The sequence below is a fragment of the Physeter macrocephalus genome, chromosome 20, assembly GCF_002837175.3.
Source record: "Physeter macrocephalus isolate SW-GA chromosome 20, ASM283717v5, whole genome shotgun sequence".
Lineage (NCBI taxonomy): Eukaryota > Metazoa > Chordata > Mammalia > Artiodactyla > Physeteridae > Physeter > Physeter macrocephalus.
This window is the reverse complement of record NC_041233.1, coordinates 111574259-111596343: the sequence shown is the minus strand read 5'-3', so window position 1 is coordinate 111596343 and position 22085 is coordinate 111574259. Positions and strand designations below refer to the sequence as shown.

Genomic DNA, 22085 nt, shown 5'->3' with positions numbered 1-22085 from the left:
AATGGCCTCACCAAAGCAGCTGTTGCTGGCATCCTTGACAGATAAGCTATCACATTAGAACCGGGTCCACTGACGTCCAGATGGCAGCATCTCCCTGCAGGCTTACCATGGGGTTCCGTGGCTGCCTCATTTCCACCTTTTGTATCATTACACATCACCCAGCCGTGACCCTCAGGCCTGAATGCATTATCATTGCTTCACTGCAGGCTGTTACACAAGTTAAGACAGTAAATGTGTCAAAAAAGGTGAGGTGATGGGGACCTCCAGGTCGCATGATTCTTTAGTCTGTTTACTCCTTCCTGTGGGACCATGGACATTTATAAATCTGCCCATGAGAAAGACAAAAATTGAAATAAAACCATCCTCCGGTGCTGGGCTTCATATGCAATGTTGATACTGGTTTGCAGCAGTGATCAACCTCTACACCTGTTTCAAATCAGATTGCTAAAATAATATATTCAAACAAACACTGAAATTTGAAAGAGTAGATTTAAAAAATAAATTATAATGGCCTTATCACTAACGAGCCACCTTGGGAGGCCACCTCTGAGATCCAGGGCTCAATCCCAGAAGTAAATATGTTGCCTGATTCTTTGTTTAACTATATTACTTAATATGTAGAAGTAAATATACATATTTTTATTTTTATCAGCTCAACCCTTTTCTTTCTAGTCTATATAACTTTCTTTAGATCATTCTTTTCATATTTAAACAAAATGCCATTTAGGTAACTCTTTAAAATGAATCCTGTTGTTTGAAGTATCTTTTAGCCAAGTTGGAGATAAAGAGTGTGTTAGTAAAATACCAGAGACGTTTAAAAATCTGCAAAATATTTTCTCTTCCTTCCCACATAAAGTAACCTCTTCACCGAATAAACATGCTAAAAAGGACATATTTTTTCTTTATATCTGGGACTCATGATCTTGTTGATCCATCATCTCTAAGGTTTTATTGTATCATAGAAAAACAAAACGAACTCTGATTTGCATTTCTTTAAATTCTTCTGTGTTTGTGTATGGAACTCTTATGGATTTCTTAGAGTTAAACCGTTCTATGTGATGATGTATTCCTATATTTCTGTGATTGCTTTATTTTGTTTAAGTGGGGCCATAATCAACCATTTTAAGGTCTTTTCTCAAAACTTTAATCAGCTGTAAAAAAAAGTGCCTTCCATTATTTTTCTAATTATTAATTCTGCACCCTTCATTCCAATTATTTTTCACAGACTTCAGTATCTTCTGCTTTTATCTATAGATCTATAATTTTCTCTTGCAATCCTTTCATCTTTTAGTCCTTCAGATTTCCAGCTAAGTTGCTCCACATATCCTAGGTTGATAGATTTCAGTGTTCTGTAAATGTTAATTCTGCATTTTACCACATCTAATAGTGCTCTGATTTATTCTTTAGCGGTTATTGTATTGTGACTCTCAAATTCCCAGTCCCTCATTTTAAATAAATATGCTACTTTCTTTCATCCATCCGAGAATGTATTTCAATAATTTTCCAAACAATGCTTCTGATTCTTTGGTTGCTTCATTGCAGGGATTAATGAAATTCTTTTGGAGATCTCACTGGTTTATTCTCTTATTTTACACGGTAAACCATTTTTAATGTTCCTCCATCACCGCCTTTGAGTTTGCTTAATTTCCCAGTGAGCTAGTTAGTCTTTGTTGTACTGTAAATGTTCTATGTCCCTGACAGTTTTATTGGCATTTTGATGATTTTTGCTTGAGGGATTTTCTTTATAATGTTAGTCTCTGTCATCTTCACCCAACACCCCACTTCTTTCCTTAGATTTTTGTGGATCTTACTTTAATCCTTGAGAATCCATAGTATCATATCTAAGTATTGCCAAGACAAGCTTCTTACGAGAAGCACAATTCTACTGATATAAAGAAGGAGGTGTGTAGATGGAAAAATTTATCTGGAAATTAAAGGATAAAGAAAAAAAATTTTTTTAAATAAAGGATAAAGGATTCCTTTCTGGATAAAATTGGAGTTAGGAATTGATGTGTCAGAAAGAAGAGAGACAGGATTTTCCTTGGTTTTAAAGACTTGGGAGGTTTGAAATAACAGAATCCCTCAAGCTGGTGACAGAATGTGGCCTGCCTGGCCTGGTAGCAGTGAAGAGTTTGCTATGAAAGGTAGCGATAACGGTGGTGCTGAACACACCACCGTTAACCCAGTGCCTGCTGGACCCTTGCAAGATGCACACACTTGACCTGCATCCTCCCGTTAATCCTCAACCCCCGTTGGAAAATGATGTCACTCTGGTTTTACAGATGAGGAGGCTGTAGGAGGGGGATGCAAGTCCTTCAGGCCCCTGCGGGGTGGGCGGCAGGGCTTGGATCCCCTCTCACTTCGGTGGGCTTAGACTTGCTCGCTCTGTGCTGCTTTCCAACAATAGTGTGGGCCTGGAGGAGGGGGCAGGAGAAGCAGATCTGGGTCCTTTCCGTGCCTTGCACATGGCATGCACCTGCATTCTTAGGAGTCTTGATCTCAGAGACAAAGGGTCCATGTAAGGGCAGCACAGAGAGAATTAAGGTAATTTATGTTCCAGTTACTGTTGAGAGAAGGGACTTGGCAGAAGCCTTCAGGATGGACATTAGCAAAGTTCTAGAAAACCATGTGGGAGAGTCCAGGATCCAGACACCAAGTTCCTCGTTTCTTGTGATGACCAAACGGCTGCCAATGGATAAATTACATGTTGTTCTGCCTGTTTGAGTGTTTTCTATTTTCTTCCACTGATTACCTGTTTAATTTGACTCTTGGTAGCACAGGTTAATAACATTGCAGCTACATTTGAAATAATGTGTGTCCCCTTTTTGTTAATGGTGCCTTGAACTCTAGTTTTAAAAGACATTTAGAGTTTATGTGGGGGGCTAAATATCAGTCAAGGCTACCCTAGAAATAATAATATATTTTTCCTAAATTGTTTCTTTCAAAGTACTGTTCTCTCTAGGTTGGAACCAAATCTTGGTAATTTCATATTGCATATCATTGGCCGTTTGTATATATAATTTACAGATATGAAACATTATATGTATTTTTCTGTGGGCAACACCGATGTGCATCACCCCGGCTCTGTGGCGCGTGCATTTGGACAGAACATCTCTTTATAATTAATTATACTTTTTCAGTTGTTTCATGGTTGGTCCTTAGAACCTCAGGCTAAAACACTTACAATTGATCAGAAATCATTTCATAATTTTTGGTTCATAAGGAAGTGTGAATTTTCCTTTCAGATGTGAGGTATAGAGTTGTTATGTCCTTTTGGAGGAAATTCACAGTTTGAAAAGTTTTTCTTCTGAAAAATAATGTGAAATTGAATGGATCAGGTTATTAAGCCTTCTTTTTATCAGTTTCTGTCCCCTTGTGTTCCAAGTCCTATTCCCTACCCTGTTGATTTCAACCCTACCGTCATTCATTAAGGCTTTTATGAGTTAGCTTTTTCCAAGATGTAGGGGCTTTGTACTTATTTATTTTGTGCTGTCAGTTCTACATCTTGGAAAATTGTAAAATCTTCCTCTTATTCTGTATCTCTTCCTACCATCACAATTTCGGGCAGAAACATGTCATCCAAAAAGACCCCCAAATGTAGTTTAAAGATGACACTGAAACAAAAGGCACATAAGAAATAAAACTTTTGATGAGGAAGCCCAGTGATCCATATGGGGTGTCTGTGTGAGAGAGAGAGAAAGAGAGTGTGTGTGTGTGTGTGTGTGTGTGTGTGTGTGTGTGTGTGTGTATGAATTGATACATCTGGATTCCTCTGGCTTAATTGAGTCAGGTGAGATGGGCTCCTTATTTGAATGGGCCTATAGTGACTGGCTTTTTTTCCCCTAATGAATTGTGACTATGCAGTGTACTTCCATTTTGTTTTTCAGAGCAATGTTTTCATATTTGTTTTAAATTAATACTTAAAAATTCAGTATTGTATCAATTCTACCACTCTGTCATTGTATATTTCTCTTTTCTCTATTTAGAAAATTGAGTGTCTCAAAACAAAAATTAAAAAAAAGTTCTTTTGACAATATAACATTCTTTTTTTTTTTATTATTAATTAATTAATTTATTTATTTTTGGATGCATTGGGTCTCCACTGCTGTGTGCAGGCTTTCTTTAGTTGCGGGAAGCGGGGGCTACTCTTTGTTGCAGTGCGCAGGCTTCTCATTGCGGTGGCTTCTCTTGTTGTGGAGCAAGGGCTCTAGGCGCCCAGGCTTCAGTAGTTGTGGCACGCGGCCTCAGTAGTTGTGGCGTGTGAGCTCTAGAGCACAGGCTCAGTAGTTGTGGCACACGGGCTTAGCTGCTCCGCGGCATGTGGGATCTTCCCGGACCAGGGATGGAACCCATGTCCCCTGCATTGGCAGGCGGATTCTTAACCACTGCGCCACCAGGGAAGTCCCAATATAACATTCTTAATTGCTAAGGCTCTTTCAGTTTTTACGTAATCACAATTAAATAGCTAAATTCTGTTTTCTTTTTCATACTTATCCCCCGCAAAATTGCCCAATTTCCCGTTATTTTTCTCTCATTTAAGATTATTGTGTGCTTTATCCCCTAACCTTTCTGTCCAAAAAATTAGCATCTTTGCACCATTAAAAAAATAAACAAAAAACTGAGAAGCAATTCTACTAATTTGTATTACACTTACTTCGAGCACAATCAATTTTTTTGGCTACTCTATATTATGCAAGGATAATAGTCAACAGAATTTGGTTAGATGCTGAAGAAAAATAGTTGAATATCCACTAAAAACGTTTGTAAAGTGAACAAACCAATTTTGCACAAATTAGGGAGTGAAATTAGATGAGACATCGGATTGGGCTGTTGTTTTTCCAGGAATCTAGTGATTGGCATCACTCTTCGAGGTACTCCTGGGGCAGGTTTCAGGACCACCAGCAGCTGGGTTCAGGCCACTGTTTGGATATTTTAGCTCCTAGGTGGCACCTCCTCTGGAAGATGTTCCTTCTCTTCCGCATCTGAGGCTCCTTCCCTGGGCACCCCCCGCACCCTGAGAACGGCCTGTCCTGCGCCTTCCTTTCACTGGCCTGCGGTGTCTTTCACTGGACCACCTGTCATCACACAGCAGTGTCTTCCTAGAGATGCTTAATTACCAGAGACCAACTTGGTGTGTAGGAAATGACTGCCACATTGCTATAGTACTAAAGCATATTAGATTGGGATCAGAGAAAGAAAACAGGACTACAGTAGCTAAAGCTTTCCAAGAAATACTTTAAAATGAGTAGTTTGTAAGAAAGAAAGAAGTTTGAAAGTAGAATTAAGTTTTATAACCTCTACTCTTATCTTCTTCATTTATATTTGAACGTGTGGGAAACAATCTAAAAACTACATCGAGACTCAGGATTTCCCAGTTTGAGATCTAAACCTCTCACTAATAACTGCAGGATAAGGCCCTCATCTTTCCTGGCTTTCATTTTCCTCCTGTGCAAACAGAGGTGTCAGAATATCAAGTAATGTTAAGTCTGCTTAGATTCTATATTCCACATTTGGTCACACTAAACTGTTGACCCTCCTCATCCTCTAGTAAGAAGATATAAGCAAATGTAATTTAACTCCATTACTTCCCTGCCATCATAGGTACCTTATGTATAAAAGAATATTATTCAGCCGTGAAAAGGGTGAATCCCGCCACAACCCGGATGGAACTGGAGGGCAGTATACTAAGAGAAATAAGTCAAAGACAGAGACAGACAAGTGCCGTCTCATCTCTCTTACACGTGGAATCTAAAAAACAGAACAAACAAGCTGTAGATACAGAGAAAGATTGGTGGTTGCCAGAAGCAGGGGGTCGGGAAAGGAGAAATGGTTCAAACTTTTGGGGTCTTTTTACTTTAAATAGGAAAAAAGAACATATTACAAAATACCAAGAATGTATTTAAAAAATTACACCAGAGTCTAGACTGAACAGCATCTTTTTCTCACAGTTCTGAGATTGCGTTTGGAAGTTGAAAAAGTAAAGGATTTCATCAGTTGTCATTAAGAAACCTTAATCTGTACGTTAAATTCTATAATTGTTTTGTGTTTATCCAACTACCCCCTGTGAGTCTTAAGCTTTCAGAATTCTAGAACTTTGTCCTGCTTTCATTTTTCTTCCTATTTGATTTGTTGTCATTAAGGAATATTTGTCTGGAAAAGTTAAAAATTCTATAATTACTTTGTGTTTATCATGATACCCCTTGTAACTCTAAGTTTTTTGAAGGCTAGAACTTGGTCCATCTTCTCTTTGGACCTGGGCAGAGTAGGTATTCAGTACCTCCTGAAAGATGAGTCCGTTGTCCTCAGCAGATGGAGGGCGTAGCTCCTGCCCTCAGGGCACGTACCATGAAGGAGGTGAGGCAGAGGGTACGGGCACACCAGCAAGAAATTTCAAAAAGTGCAACATCATGAAGGGAGTAGGCTGGATGTGGACAAAGAGACTGACGTCTTGGACAGAATGGGCAGGGGAGACAACACCGAGAACAGGCTTCATGCAGAGACTTGAAGGATGTGGAGCAGCATCTACAAGGCCAGCTGCAGGGACCAGCCAAGGCACAGAAGAGCACTTGTGTGCGTGCGTGCGTGTGCGCTCTGCGTGCGTGTGCATGTGTGTGTGTGCGCGTGTGCGTGCGCGCATGTGGAGCTAAAGGGACCATTGAGACTAAATGCCACTGAATCATTCACACTTTAAAACATAAGGCAGAACTATTCACAATACCCACGACATGGGTGCAACCTAAGTGTCCATCACTGGGTGAAAGAGTAAAGAAGATGTGATGTATATATATGTAAATGGAATATCATTCAGCCTTAATAACGAAGGAGATCCTACCATTTGCAACAACATGGATGCACCAGGAAGACATTGTATTAAGTGAGACAAGACAGACACAGAAAGGAAAAAACTGCATGATCTCACTTATGTGTGGAATCTAAAAAAGTCAAATACACAGAAGCAGAGAGTCGAATAATGGTGACCAGGGATGAGAAGGTGGGGAAATGGAGAGATGTTGGTCAAAGGGCACAAAGTTACAATTATGAAGAATGGATAAATCTGAAGATCTAATGGGCAGCATGGTGACTATAGTTAATAATACTGTATTGATAACTAGAAATTGGCTAAGAGAATGGATTTAAGGTGTTTTCACTATATACACAAAGGGTGACTGTGTGAGGAGACAGGTTAATTAGCTTGACTGTAGTCATCATTTCACTATGTATATGTACATCAAATCATCATGCTGTACTCCTTATATACAGTTTTTATTAAAAAATGAATTCTCCGATCAACACATCACTTGTCACTGAGAAATGACAGCAACTTTCATTCCAGATGTGTATTTCTGTTTTACTACCAGGTATATTTATAGAATGCCATATTTTCTGACAAACTAAAGGTTCTTTACACAAGATTGGGTCTACCTTTTCTCTTTTTATGGGGCATTAATAATGCTAAGATCGTCCTTTGACTATCAGCAGAGGCTGATGGTTGAGTCTGAACCCTGACAAAAACCTCTCCAACACCGTTTGCTTTGGCTTGAAAGAATTACAAAATGGTTATTTTTACACCCATAATGAAAACACATTTATGAAGTGAGACCCCCTATCTGTGACTCATTACAAATCTGCCAACCGTGACCCTCAGGCCTGAATGGATTATCATTGCTTCACTGCAGGCTGTTACCCAAGTCAAGACAGAGTAAATGTGTCAAAAAAGGTGATGGGAACCTCCAGGTTGCATGATTCTTTAGTCCTTTTATTCTTTCTTGTACCACCATGGACATTTATAAATCGGCCCATGGGAAACACAGAAATGGAAATAAAACCATCCTCGGGTGCTGGGCTTCATATGCAATGTTGATACTGGTCTGCAACAGTCATGAACCTCTACACCTGTTTCAAATTCGATTGCTAAAATAATGTATTCAGACAAACGCTGGAATTTGAAAGAGTAGATTCTTAAAATAAATCATAACAGCTCTACCACTAATTTTAGTAAGAACTTCCAATAGCAGAATTAATGCATCCCATATGAGCACTGCTTGGGAAGGCACCTGGTTAGAGCCTGCTCAGTATTGCACACATCAAATTGGATATTAGTCAGAAGCCTGCTTTCCCCCTCGTACCACTTAAGTCTTTCTTTCAGGTTTAATGAACAGGCATTTTATGTTTTTTACAGGAGTCCGGAGTTTCAGATTTACTCTGAAGCAGATCCCATTAAAATGTATTTCCAATATTACAGTTTCTGTACTTCCTGTTCTCTCTCTCTCCCCCTCTGTCATTTATCTACCTATCTCATCTATCCATCATATCTGTCTATCTATCCATCTGTCTCTTTCATCTGTCTGTGATAGCCTCTCCCTCTCTCTCTTCTTCATGTTACCGATATCTATCTATCATCTATATATATATTTCTCCTTGTCACCTAGGGTTCCAGCCTAACTTTGTGACACCTCAGACTCTCTTCCCCCTTTATCACAATATTGGTCAACAAAGGAAGCATTTCTTTTATGAGAAGAAAGAAGTTCATAGTATTCTAATATATCCATGTGTCAGACACAAACTGGTCTTGTCTAAATGGTGTTGACCACCGAGACAGTGTTCTTTATTAAAAAAAAAAAAAGACAGAAAAAGACAAGGCTTTGCAAAGTTAAATGTAGAGGACAACTTTCTAGCCTCAGAAGGTCTTTTTCATATGTTAATATTGGTACATACATGAAATCTGCAGACATCACACTAAAAATATCTATTCCTTGGTGTTCTAGGTATCCTCAAAATATATCTCATTAACTGCAGTCCCCATTTATTTTGCTTATACTGATTTACCTTTTGGTCATTCCGAACACTATGTGACAATAAATATTTGATAGATATTTGATTTAAAGTGTCAATACAATATGGGTTAATTTCATTTTTAGAGCTGATGATAAATATCTTTGGAGTAATAGCAATTTTGAATTCCATAAAATTCTATAATCGAGGGCTCTCAAATATATACAATCATTATTTTTCAAAGCAACTTTAAATCATTTGAAATAACAAGGAAATTATGGAGCAAAATTAATACTACAACTGGATATTTGCATTATGTGAGGTCCCAGAAAGTTCCTGTTATGCTAAGTAATTCTCTCTTGTGTTTGATTTAGGTCATCAAGCTTGCCTTTGAGGAGTTTGAGTTGGAAAGAGGCTACGACACCCTAACTGTGGGCGATGCTGGGAAAGTGGGTGATACCAGAACCGTCTTGTATGTGTAAGTGTATCTTCCCTTGTTTCTTCTTTTCCAGAACAGGAAGTTATCTGTGCAAACACAGATGTGTCCTTGAGATCCTAGTGCAGACTTTCCATCCCACTCAGAAGTTTAATAAATGCCACGTATGGCTAAATTAGTAGTTTCTAAATCTGATTTCAGATGAGGACTAATTCAGGATTGCATTCTATCTGTGGCAGTGTTTTTTATTTTAAATCATTGAAAAATATGGCAGAAGATTAGACTATATGGAAAAGCAGAAAGTAGAGGTGATAAGTTTCTCAACTCAGCTGCTCCCTGTCCACCCCTCTTTCTACTTATTATATTGTCAGTGTTTGGGGAAGTACAAGTATCTTCTAGAATAACGCCATATGTCTTCTGAAAGCCTTGCCCTCTGTAAAGCTGCATACTAAAAGTAGCAGAGAGCGTGGGGAGAACAGTGTCGTAGCGCCCTTTAAATCTGTGGACTTCTGTACCCGGAGTCCTGGCAAATACAGTAGCGGCCCCACCGTGAACGTCAGCACACAGATCCCTGCACCGGTCCACTGGCAACTGGACTCATGGGAGAGTCTGCACCACTTCGCCCTGGACACCGTCAGCCTCTTCCAGATGCAGGGCCGTGAGGATAGTCTGGACAGTTTTTTTTTTCTTTTTTTAAATATTTATTTACTTATTTATTTTGGCTTCTCCGGGTCTTAGTCGCGGCATGCGGGATCTTCGTTGCGGCGTGCAGGATCTTTAGTTGCGGCATGCGGACTTCTTAGTTGAGGCTGAGGAGTAAATATACCCCCGGGTCATGGTTTTAATATTGATAGGACAGTTTTTAGGAGACTTGTTCTAGCTATATTAAAACCATGACCCAGGGGTATCTTCACTCCTCAGTGTTTTCAGTGCAGAAGGAAATGTCTTTGCAGCCTCTTCCTCTTCATTCGCACGTTGCACAGACAGCTTCCTGCAGGGGCTCCCGAAACTACTTTCACTAATGGAAGTCATTCTGTAGGATTTTCACCTTTTTTCTCTGCTTATACATGGCTGAGATTTTCTCTTTATTTGTGAGAAAGCTTGCCCTGGACAACTTCAAAGTATTATTCTGCTAGGGAAAAACAACAACAACAACAAGAGGTGTGGCCGTTATACCCACTCATTCTCTTACTTAGCATTTACTTATGAGGTAGTTCACATTGTAAAAAGTTCTGCAGTGAACATCTATCTGTGCCTTTAAAATTAATGGACCCGCACTCTGATGGCATTGGGGACATTCTCTTTTCCTTTATTGTATCTTGGACGTAATTCCCTATCAGTATATATCTTTATCTCATGTTTTATAGCTACTACTAATAATAATTAAAATCATGTTACTGGCCCATGACTTACGATAATAATTATAATAGTACCAGTGGTAATCCCATAGCATTTATTGAGTACCTCTTATATACCATGCACTGTGCTAGATCCCTAATACATATTCTCTTGTTCGGTCTTCACCTTAATCCTGTGAGTTAGGGGTTAATACTGTCTTCATCATATAAATGATGGAACTGAGGCTTAGATAGATTTACCCCAATTCACAAACCTAGCGTCTGTTCTAGCAGGAGTTCAGACTCCATGATCCTCCTCCAGTGTCTGTATTCCTTATACATGTGGATGTGCCATGTTTTTTAACTGATTCTCATTGATAGCCTTTGACTTTTCTCCATCCCCCCGTAATCTTACATTTCTAAGCAGCTATGCAGTAAACTACTTTGTACAAATTGTCATGCTTGTTTCATATGCCTTCAGGAAAATTTCCAGCAGAGGAATTTCAGGAGTAGGTAGCATCTTCATTTACATCATTAGGCTTTTCCAGTAATCCCCCCAAAAGTTTATATCAACTTTCTCTTCCACCACAGTATGTAAAGGTCCCTGTTTCCCCACACTCTTACCAAATGGGTATTCTTTTTTTGTCCAATTACTAGCTTTAAATTGCATTTATTTATAAAAATACGGATTCCTGCAGGATGGGGACAGATACCTGTATTGTTTGCAATCTTCCATGTCAATTGTGTGCACACAGCCTGTCATTGGTCTGGAGCGGTACTTGTAGACACTGATACGGTGGATAGCAGTGAGGCCAGGATGCCAAAGGTGGAATTTCTGGCTCTAGCTTTGCTCTTAACTATCTGTGACCCTCTCTGTACCTCTGTTTTTATGGCTATGAAATATGTATAACAGACTTTTCCTGCCTGTGGTAAGGAGCAAAATGAAATAATGCATGTGAATGCACTGGAGAGCCAAGAAATACAAACCACACATGAAATAGCTTTATTATTACCATAACATCTAATTTAAGAAGGGATATCATTAAAACAAATGAGAGAAATTTTCAAATAAATGCAAAATGTAAAACATAAATGTAGAAAAGCAGTGCCATATAAAATCCCTTAGGTCACTATTAAAGATCTGAAGCCATACACCCATTTTTTAATGCTATTTGTTGTTAAGGGAGTGATAGCAAACTATGTATTACCTTGACATAAGTGTTATTAGAACCTCCTCTCAGTAGCTCAAATCTATAAAGGAAAAACTAAACAGTCTACTGAATCAAAGTGAGATGCCCTTTGGGAAACATAATGTAACAAAGATCAGTTGGGCATTTAATCATCTTCAGTAGAGAAAAGCAAAGCCACTGATATATTTCCTTAGTATACAAAATTGCAGAAAAAGAAAAAACGAGAGAATCACAGTTGGTGTCTTTGGATAAACAGGCAATTTTAGAGAATACGGCAACAAATATTTTTGAGTACTTATGTGTCAGACCTGAGTCTCAGCATGGAGTTTAAAATCTAATTGGAGAAATGGCAGATGAGCTGAGATGGTTATATACCAGACAGTATATAGAATCATTGACTGTCATGATACATATTTCAAATAAAATTTGAGTTAAGAAACTTCTTTATGGGTAGCTGATATTTACTACCTCAAGCTCAATATTTTATAGGTTCCCCTTTTTAGGGGGCCTGTGGAATTCTATTCAGATCTTAATTTTCAGGAGAAATTCAGAAAGTGAGATAGCCTAACTGGCTCATCCTAAATATGCTTTTAAAAATTTTAATTTCTGTTAATGGCTTTTTATTTTCTTAACTTTCTTGGCGCAAAAAGAGAACAACTGAATGTTAGGGGGGACTCTTTCAATAGCTGAGTCTTCCCAAGAGATGGATGAATTTATTCAGGTTACTTTTACAGAATGACAGACTTAAAACAAAATTAAATAACTCACTTAGCAAATCTCTATTGAGATCTCTCCAAGAATATATGTTGGTAATTTTCTCAAGTTTAATTTGCAGAAAAACTACATCCAGAGGCATTGCTCTTCACGACTTTCCTCTGGCCTTTGCAGTTACTAGCAGTGGGTGACCAGGACATGGCATTAATTTCAGGATGTCCTGGGGATTGCAGGCACCGGTGGCAGGTTTTAAGTGCCCATCTCTGTAAGGGATGAATAGTCAGTATCAGGGAAATCTGTGAGCGAGTAGTATTGCCTGTGCCTGACTACACTTGTCTATTAACCAATAAGGATACTAGTTGTTTCCTATGGCTGGTTGATCCACTGTTCTTAAATTGCTTCTTGGGCTTAGAAGTGGCTCCGGCCCTCATATGGTAGCCCTCCACCTACCTTTGCCATTGTCTGCGGGTGCTGAGCGAAGGGGCATCATTCTTTTTTTATTAAAAGACTACACAACAGCCATAACAAAGCAGACACTGAAAACTGATGTGTGTGTCTATGTATTCTTTGGACATTATCAGAGGAGTTGATCACAGTACATCTCAGTGCTTTGGAGAAAGCTTGAGCAATTTATGTTAGGAAGAAGCACATAAAGGTAGCTACCTAGACGTTCTCTAGGCAAAAACCCATTTTTCAAAATTAGAAAGCAAGTGCACTCCTTAGATTCTTAGAATTCTGGAACCACGTGATCAAAACTCTTTTTCCTCGTATAATCATTCTCATAATGACATTGCCTGTGAGCACGGACACATATGAGAGTGCAGATCAGACTCAAATCCTAAAAGCTCTATTCTTGAAGTGAAGTTCATCCATTGCTAGGTTTCCCTCCTTTGTCTCTTTATGGGGAAACGTTCTTCCTTGATTCTTTGAAGAAACATTTATTGAAATTCAGACATTGCAGGACTCAGAGGTGTGTAACAGTAGGCTTTGAGGGGATGGTCCGCAAGTGGAGAAGGCAGAGGCTTCCTGACCTTCATTATCACGCTGGGGAGGGTTAGCAGAAGGCTGCCACTCTCTGGACGCTCCATGGTGCCTAAGTTCTCTATTCCAGCAGCCCTATCAGAGGAGAGATAGCCGGACCACTGGACACACGCATTTTAGGTTTGGGATTCCATCTGTTCTGGGGTGTCTGGGAAAGCAAACTGACCTGGGGCCTTGGGGGCCCATGGAAGTGGTCTCCGGGGAACCTTCCTGCAGAGGAGAAGAAGCCATAGGTCCCAAGGAAGCGCAGCCCAACGGCAGCACCTGTGGGAGATGCGGGGAGACTAGTTCCAGCTAATTTGGAGTCCAGACAGCCTGAGTCATTTTCCAGCTGTTCTGCCACTTACATCCCCAGTGTTGACTCAATGTGGCAGTTTTCTCTAAGGAGCCAGGAAGTGCATGCCTTGCTTGCTACACTGTTAACCTGGAGAGCTAAGGATCTCTCTTCCACGATTCATCAGTCAGAAGTATTTAAAGTGTGTATTTTGTGTTTTTGATATTGAATTAACCTCAAAGGTTCATATACAGTGTAATATTAGTAGCAACTGCACCTCAAAGGTGCAGTCATTCTCTTTTGGGGGGCTTAGTGCATTTAAAACAGTAAGGGGTATGCAAGACCTCCAGGGCAGCAAGACCAGCTCCCCATCTCATGCCAACTTTGCAACTTTGCAAGCATGGTTGTAAGTGTAAAGTGAGACGGCTAATGAAACATTGTTTGAAAAAGGTGAAAAAGCATGATGCAAAGAGAAGATAGTATTGTATTACTGTAGTTATTATCTCTGCCTTAATATAATGAAATATGTGGTGCTCAGAACTGTCTTTGGAAATGGAATATACTAGAAAGGAAGAAGGAAGAGGAGTTGAACTGCCATTCACTGGATCTCCCTGGACCCGCATTGTCTCCTGACAAACTTGTGGCAAAGGTATTGCTTCCACCTGCTATAGAGGAAGACAAGGAGAACCTGACTTATGGCCGTGGAGACAGCAGGCTGCCTAACTGGTTTCTGGGCTTTTTTCAAGATTTTGTTCCTTGTCTTTAGTTTTCAAAAGTTTAATTAGGTGGATTTGTTTAATTAACATGGATTTGTTTGAGTTTATCCTGTTTGAGGTTCACTTGGTTTCTTAGAACTGTAGGTTATGTGTTTCCCCAAATTTGAGGAGTTTTCAGCAATTGTTTCTTTAACCCCCTTTCAGCCTCACTCTCTTTCTCTCCTTCTGGAATTCGAATGATAAGATGTTGGGCCTTTTGTTTTTGACCCACAGGTCCCTGAGGTTTTGTTCACTTTTTTTTTCCATTGTATTTTGTCTCTTCTGTTCAGTGTGGGCGAATTCTATAGACCTGTTCTCTTTTGTAACTTCTCTTTCTTTGCTGGGATCATCTGTTTGTTTGTTTGTTTTTTAATTTGATTGCAGAGAATTTGTAAATGATTGAAACATTTACACAATGGCTGCTTTAAAATCCTTGTCAGGTAATGTCAACATCTGATTCATTTTAGGTATTGTCAGTTGGTTGTCTTTTCTCGTTGAAGTTGTGATTTTCTTGGTTCTTAGTATGATAATTGGACCCAGGCTGTTTTGTCTATCATGTTAGGATGTACTGGGAATTTTTTAAACCTCTTGTTTTAGCAGGCAGTCACCCTGGCTAGACTTAACACGCAGTTCTCGGCCAACTTGTGTCGGCTGGGGTTCCAGTGACAGCCTCGCTGGCAGAACATGTACGTCATCATCTGGGTCTCTGCTTGGTTGATTGGTGCCCGTGGGACTCACACTCATACTTTCTGGTGGGGAGGGGTTGGTGGGACCCCCATCACTGCTCCCCTCCTGCATCTCCCCCTTGTCCCTCACCCTTCCCTCTGCTCCTGTCTCTGGGATGGAAGGGGCGTCTCAGTCTCAGATGGGCAGAGACAGAGACTTCCTGGATTGGGTCACTGGTGTGGCTGGTCTCTCTCACAGGTTCTGCTGCCTCCGTTTCTCTACTCAGAAAAGGGAGGCTCGGGCCCCGGGGAAGGTGAAGGCTTGCCCTGGACACCTGTGGTTACCAAGTTCCCTTCATCCGTCCCCCGTGCTGGTGGTGCCGGTCTTCCTTGTGTCGTTTGAGGGATACCCCTTGCATGCCCGTGAGGATGGAGCTTACCTGGAGCCTCTGTTGCCCGGTCAGGGTTCAGGAAACACCAGGTCTGGTGGTCCTCTGTTTTAGGGGCGGGGCACACAGACAGCCTGCACTGCGTTGGTTCTCTGACCCTGGAGTCTCAAACCAGCTTGCCTTCAGAGTCCTCTTCTGGTTGTGTCTTGTGCCATTTTGAGGGTTCATACCTGAGCTTATCAAGGAAGAGAATGGAAAAGAATGTGTCTGTGTCCATGTACTTTTAAATCGTCTGGGCTGCACTCAGTAACAGAAGTCTGTAAAATAACTTCATTATGGGACTTCGTAAACTTTTTTTTCTTTGAGGTGAACAATAGAAGTTTGGGTTAGATATTTTGTCTACAGCTCCACATAGAAAGGCTTAACAATTCTGATACTGTTTAGTGGATTTAACTTGGTGATGGCAGACCATTGATGTAACTAACATCATCTTCTGTGCTACCTGGCTAGAATGGATTCCAGCACGGTGAGTAAAAGCTGTCACATCTGAATGAAATGTGTGCAGAAGTCACACTCACTGAAAAGCTTGCTCTAATTTCACGTTGGTGCCAGTGGGGAAATTCTATCAGCTTCAGTGTATGTCCTGTTGATCTCCAGGTTTAACTTCATATATAATAATATGATCATTTATTCTATACAACCACTGCCTTGACTGATTTTTCAAAGTCAACTTGAGGTAAAAGAGTTCTGTTCCTCTCCACCTGTTCAACTCACTGTTCCAGTACATGTCGTGTAAATAGACGTGTTGCCTGTAAGTCCCCTGCATGAGGAGCCAGCTGGATGCTGGTGGATCGAGAACCTTTAACTCTGATCAGGGCTGCCTTCAGGCGGATTTGCTCTCCTGGTCTGGTCAATATCGCACATAAAGATGTGCAAAACCTCAGATTACAAGCATATCCTTCCAAGACCAGAATTTAAATCCCTTCTGCCTCCGTATGTTTAATGACGAAGTCCACTTATGACTCTGGCTCTGCCACCTTTTACGGAGGTTTGTATCAGGGCATCTCTGACTCTTCCTAAAGGCATTTTACTCCATCCCCGGGGGACATGGTTCTCGTCAGGTGCTGCACAGATCACACACGGTGTCTTAACCTCTCCGGCGCACACTGTATTAACCCAATCAAGGCAAACAGCCAACTAACATTTATATTTTAAATAACTCTGCATTTCCTATACTTTCTCAGAATTTATGAAATTTATTGATATTAAAAAAATGCAAAGACTTCAAAACAGGTCAATTTTAGGTCAGGTTTTAACTTGTGAGTAACATTTACTTTCTAACTGCCCAATTTACAATTGAAAGGCCTGCTTTAAAGGTTCCCACACCACTTTCCTGTCAGGTACCTGCCAGCAGGCTGCAGGTCTGATGGGCCCCAGGTGTTCCTTTGCATCAAAGTCATACTTTGTGGCATACTCAGAGTTTTGTTTTTTTTTTTTAATCTCCAGGTTTGAACAAAGTATTTCTTTAATGAATATGTAGTAAAATAGACTTTTTGGAGTACAGATCTATAAGTATTAATACATGTATAGATTTGTATAACGACCAGCAAAATCAGGATACAGAAGTTTGTCACCCCTCAAAACTGTGCTTTCTCTTTGTAGTGATACCCTCTCCCACCTTAAAACCGTGAAGCACTGATCTGTTATCCGTCATTATAGTTTGTCTTTCTGAGAATATCACATAAATAGAATTATACACTGTGTATTCTTTAACACTGCAGGGGGGAATGTAAAATGGTACAGCCATTCTGGAAAACAGTTTGGCAGTTTCATACGAAGTTAAGTATTTATTTATCATGTAATCTGGCAATCCCATTCCTAGGTATTTACCCTAGAGAAATAAAATTTGCCCTACATGAACAGAGTTAACTCTATTCATAATTGCCAAACAACTGGAAACAACGTAAATGTCCTTGCACAGGTGAATAGATAGACACACCTTGGTATTTTCATACAAGGAAGTTCTGTTCATCAGTACCAAGGAACAAACTAGTGACACACACAGCAAGGTGGAAATTGCATGGTGCTGTGCTGAGTGAAAGCACTCAGTTTGATTTCACTATCCCTTTCCAGCAGATGTATTTCATGTATGTGAGGATAGAACTGTTGAATCATTTAACAAGGGCCAAAAAGAAGACCTGTCCAGAAATGAGATGGCTTTCATATACAGTGTAATATTAGTAGCAACCAAAGCATCATGAAGTTACTGCCTCACATGGGTGCAGTTAAGCTATAAAGAACAATGACCATTTTCACGTGAAAGACTTTAGCTGTTCTCTCAATGCAGTATGCCCTGGTTGTAGGGAAGGAACAAACACATAATCAAAAGTCATTTCCTTCCTTTTGGGTTAATGATTCAATACGCTGGAACATACAGTCAAAGATACTGCTGATTTCAGTTCAACACTGATCCTGATTGCAAGGAGGCATATCACACCACTGAGGTTAAGACAGCTTAGGCATGGTTGAACTCTATCAAAAAGATAAGAGGGGCTTCCCTGGTGGCGCAGTGGTTGAGAGTCCGCCTGCCGATGTAGGAGACACGGGTTCGTGCCCCGGTCCGGGAGGATCCCACATGCCGCGGAGCGGCTGGGCCCGTGAGCCATGGCCGCTGAGCCTGCGCGTCCGGAGCCTGTGCTCCGCAACGGGAGAGGCCACAACAGTGAGAGGCCCACGTAACGCAAAAAAAAAAAAAAAAGAAAAAAAAAGAAAAAAAAAAGATAAGAGAATTTTAGGTCTGAATGATTCCTTGAAGGTAATTTAATACAGTTATTTCCCAGATGAAGAAACTGACATAAATGTAAAATAATTTAGCTAAAGCCACAGGGTAAATTAAAGGCAGAACTTCAACAGAACCTCAAATACCAAGTCCTTGGTATGCTAAGATCAAACAAAAATTTAAATCTTTAGTTGGAGATATTCCTATGAAATTTAAACATGTAGATATTTAATGAATTTTAATGGGGATTAATTTACATTTTCATTTATGCATTTGTTCAAAGAACTGGTGCATTTTATACGCAAGAGTCTGGGGATTAAAGGCCAAGTGACATCAGCTTGCACTCAAGAAGGTTTAGAATTTGGTAGGAGAAGGAGGAAGTAGATAGATGCCTGTGAATGTTTGTCTTCCGTGAGGTGTATGCAGGGTTCTCCAATGACCTAGAGAAAAAAAATAGCTGCATCACCTAAGGGAGTTAAGAAATGCCAAGTGAGTATCCTCAGATACTGTAAGAACTCCTTATCCAGGGAGCATAGGCACTCCAGGCAGTGATTTCAGGATTTGCTAAAAACCTGGAGGCAGAGAAGTGCCAATATTTTTGGAGAACGGTTAAAAACGCCAGCATGGTTGGAGCAACAGGTTGAGAAGTGGGAGGGGAGGGCAGTGGGGAGCTGGCACCTCCAATATGATGGCTCTGTTTCCCAAAGGCAATTTTATTATCGTTTTCTAACAAGTCAAATTTCTTAGCGATTCATTGGAATAATTTTATTTTTAAGTTTAATTAAAAACACTACTAGAAAGTCATTTTGGGAGAAAATAAAACTGCTTTAAAGAAAGCAATTATAGCTTATGTGTTATGATGGCTGTTAAAGTATTTTACCAAAACTAGCATTTATTTTATTTTTCAGTTATGGAAACAAAAAATCCCGTTTCCAACAGATAAACAGTTGCACAGGGTAACAATATTTGTTTCATTATTTTAAACAATTTTTTTTCCATTGGTGCTAGCAAACTAAAATACTTCTGGAAAAAAGAAAGAGGAACAAAAAGGGAAATATTTTCTTTTGTTTTAAATAATTCTAAAATAATTATGTAAAATTTAAAAAAATAACACAAAAATACTTTTTGAACGTTCAAGTAATTTTTTAAACAAGTTAAATAATTAATTGTACCAAGCTGTCTTACAGTCATTTTCATAAATATAGCAGTCACTTAAGTATCAGGCTTAAATTCTAAAACTTGAGTAATGTAAGTCATTTTTATTTTTATCCTTTTCTTAATTAAAAAAAAAAAATTGGCCACTCTGTGCAGCATGCAGGATCTTAGTTCGCAGGCCAGTGTTCAAACCCGTACCCCCTGCAGTGGAAGCGTGGAAATTTAATCACTGGACCACCATGGACGTCCCACAGATCATCTTAATTTGACTTCGATTGAAGGAACTTTGTAGTGTAGCCAAGTACCTGCTTATTTAGTTTTATGTGAATCAATAGACTACCATAAAACTGCATTAAAATAAAGTCCAGTGCAACAATAAAGTAAATTCAAATATTTACACTCAGAGGTATTTCTGAAATAGTTAACTTGACAGTATAAATCTTTTCAGTGTGTGAAAAATTTCTACATGATAAGTTTTTAACAACTTAAAATTAAATCAGAGGTGGGGGGAAGTGATACAAGAATCAGGAGGATAAATTAGGAGCCTACTTCAATGATGTTGCTATGAGACACTCAAACTGAGAAAGTGGAGACAGAAAGAAATGGTGAAAGGAATGTGGAAGAGGTAATATTATATGGCTGGTTGATGAATGATGAAATGTATAAATGCATATATTTATAGTCTGTGGACTGTGACATAAGAAGGGCTAAAAGCACTGAGAAATCAACAACCTCGAAATGATGTCTGGAATCCTTCTAGAGACTGATTGAACCAAGGTGGTCACTCTCACTGCCAGAAGAAAATTAAAGCCTCCAAGAATGAAGATAACACACATAGCTTCTATGATGACATAACACAAAGTCTAGCATTCAACCAAAATGTCTAGAAATAACACCCAGTGACCCAAAACCAAGAGACAGACAATACAAAAGGAAAAGGACATCTAGATATTATAGTTATCACTAAGGGATTTTGATAATTAACTATGATTTATATATTTAAGAATATAAATAAAATGATCAAGAATTTTGCCAGAAAACCGGAATTCATAACAAACCAAATGAAGTTTTAAGAATTAAAAAATACAACATCTGAAATAAAGAACTCAATAGATGTGGCTTTGAACTGGAAGATAGATTAGTAGAAAATATTCAACCTGAAGCAGAAGAATAATGTTCAGAAAACGTGTGTAATTGGCATTGAAGAAGAGAAAGAGAAAATGGGACGTAACTAATCTTCGAAGACATTATCACCAAGAATTTTCCAATATTGACAACAGACATCAGGATAGAGATTCAAGAAATTCTACAACACAGTAGGCATAATACAAGAAAAACCTCAGCCTGGCACATTATAATAAATCTTCTGAAAAACAGGACAAGGAAAGATCTTACAAGTAGTATAAACAAAGAAACGTTATTTTCAAAACGGCAAATATAAGTTCAATGGAAGTTTTCTCAATATAAAGTAAAATAAAAGTAAAAAGACAACAGAATGATATCTTTGAAGTCTTGGGGGAAAGAAACAAGGTGTTAGATTAAAGGGACAATTTTAAAAATTGACTAATCAAAAAAGAAAAAAAACAAGAAAAATGAACTTTTATTAGTAATTATATTCTAAATAAAAGGATAAAATCTCTGATTAGATAAAATAATATAAATAAAATAAGTAAATCAACAATAATGTAAAACAAGTATTTGATGCTTACATATACAAACATGAAATATTTATATACATAGAAGAGTTGAAAGCAAAAGGCTAGAAAAAGGTTCTCCTTGTAAAGACTAACCAACAGGAGAAAGAATAGTATAGCTTTATAATTATAAGTCAAAGAAGATGTTAATGCTAGACATTCATGCTTTGTGCCCTTTTTGGTATGTTACACTTCAATAAAATCTATGCATAGGGAAAAAAAAAATCTTCAAACAAGCAAGTAGAACAACCAAACATAAGGGAACAGTCTTTCCAATGAAGACAAATCTTCAGAAAGAAGTACATATTCATATTTCATGAGTGCACATCGCTCACTGAAATACTTCCTTTTTTTCAATTTGTATGTAATACTGCGTGAGTTCCTTCACGTGTAATAGGCGTTGTTCATCTTCCTCTGAAGAATCGTGTACACTGTAGCGCCTCAGGTGAGAAGGTTGTGTTGATTCACAAATGATGTGATTGATGGGGCAAATCATGTGCTTATATCCCTGAAACAACTTTGCTGAAAGCAAAGCTTCGTCTTTGATGAGAGGCATTTGTTTTGGTTGAATTGATTTTTTTCTTACACTTTTTCTCTTTCAACATGCTTTTCTGTCAGCACGTTGACTTCAGTCAGTGGATTGAGTGTTTCTTCTCACTGGCTGACAGCAGCCGCTGTGTGACTGTTTTTTTTTTTTTTTTAAACAGCTTTATTGGAATATAATTGCTTCACAAAGGTGTGTTAGTTCTGCTTTATAACAAAGTGAATCAGCTATACATATACATATATCCCCATATCACCTCCCTCTTGCGTCTCCCTCCCACCCTCCGTATCCCACCGCTCTAGGTGGACACAGAGCACCGAGCTGATCTCCCTGTGCTATG

The 22085-nt window shown here is 39.2% G+C and overlaps 1 protein-coding gene across 1 annotated transcript in view; it reads left to right on the top strand.

Moving 5' to 3' along the window:
- CSMD1 (CUB and Sushi multiple domains 1) overlaps positions 1-22085 on the top strand; it is a 611399-nt gene that overhangs the window by 166162 nt on the left and 423152 nt on the right. Inside the window, exon 6 of the mRNA XM_028481319.1 lies at positions 9147-9250. Within this exon, the coding sequence (XP_028337120.1) occupies positions 9147-9250 (104 nt within the window). The remainder of the gene's footprint in view (positions 1-9146; positions 9251-22085) is intronic.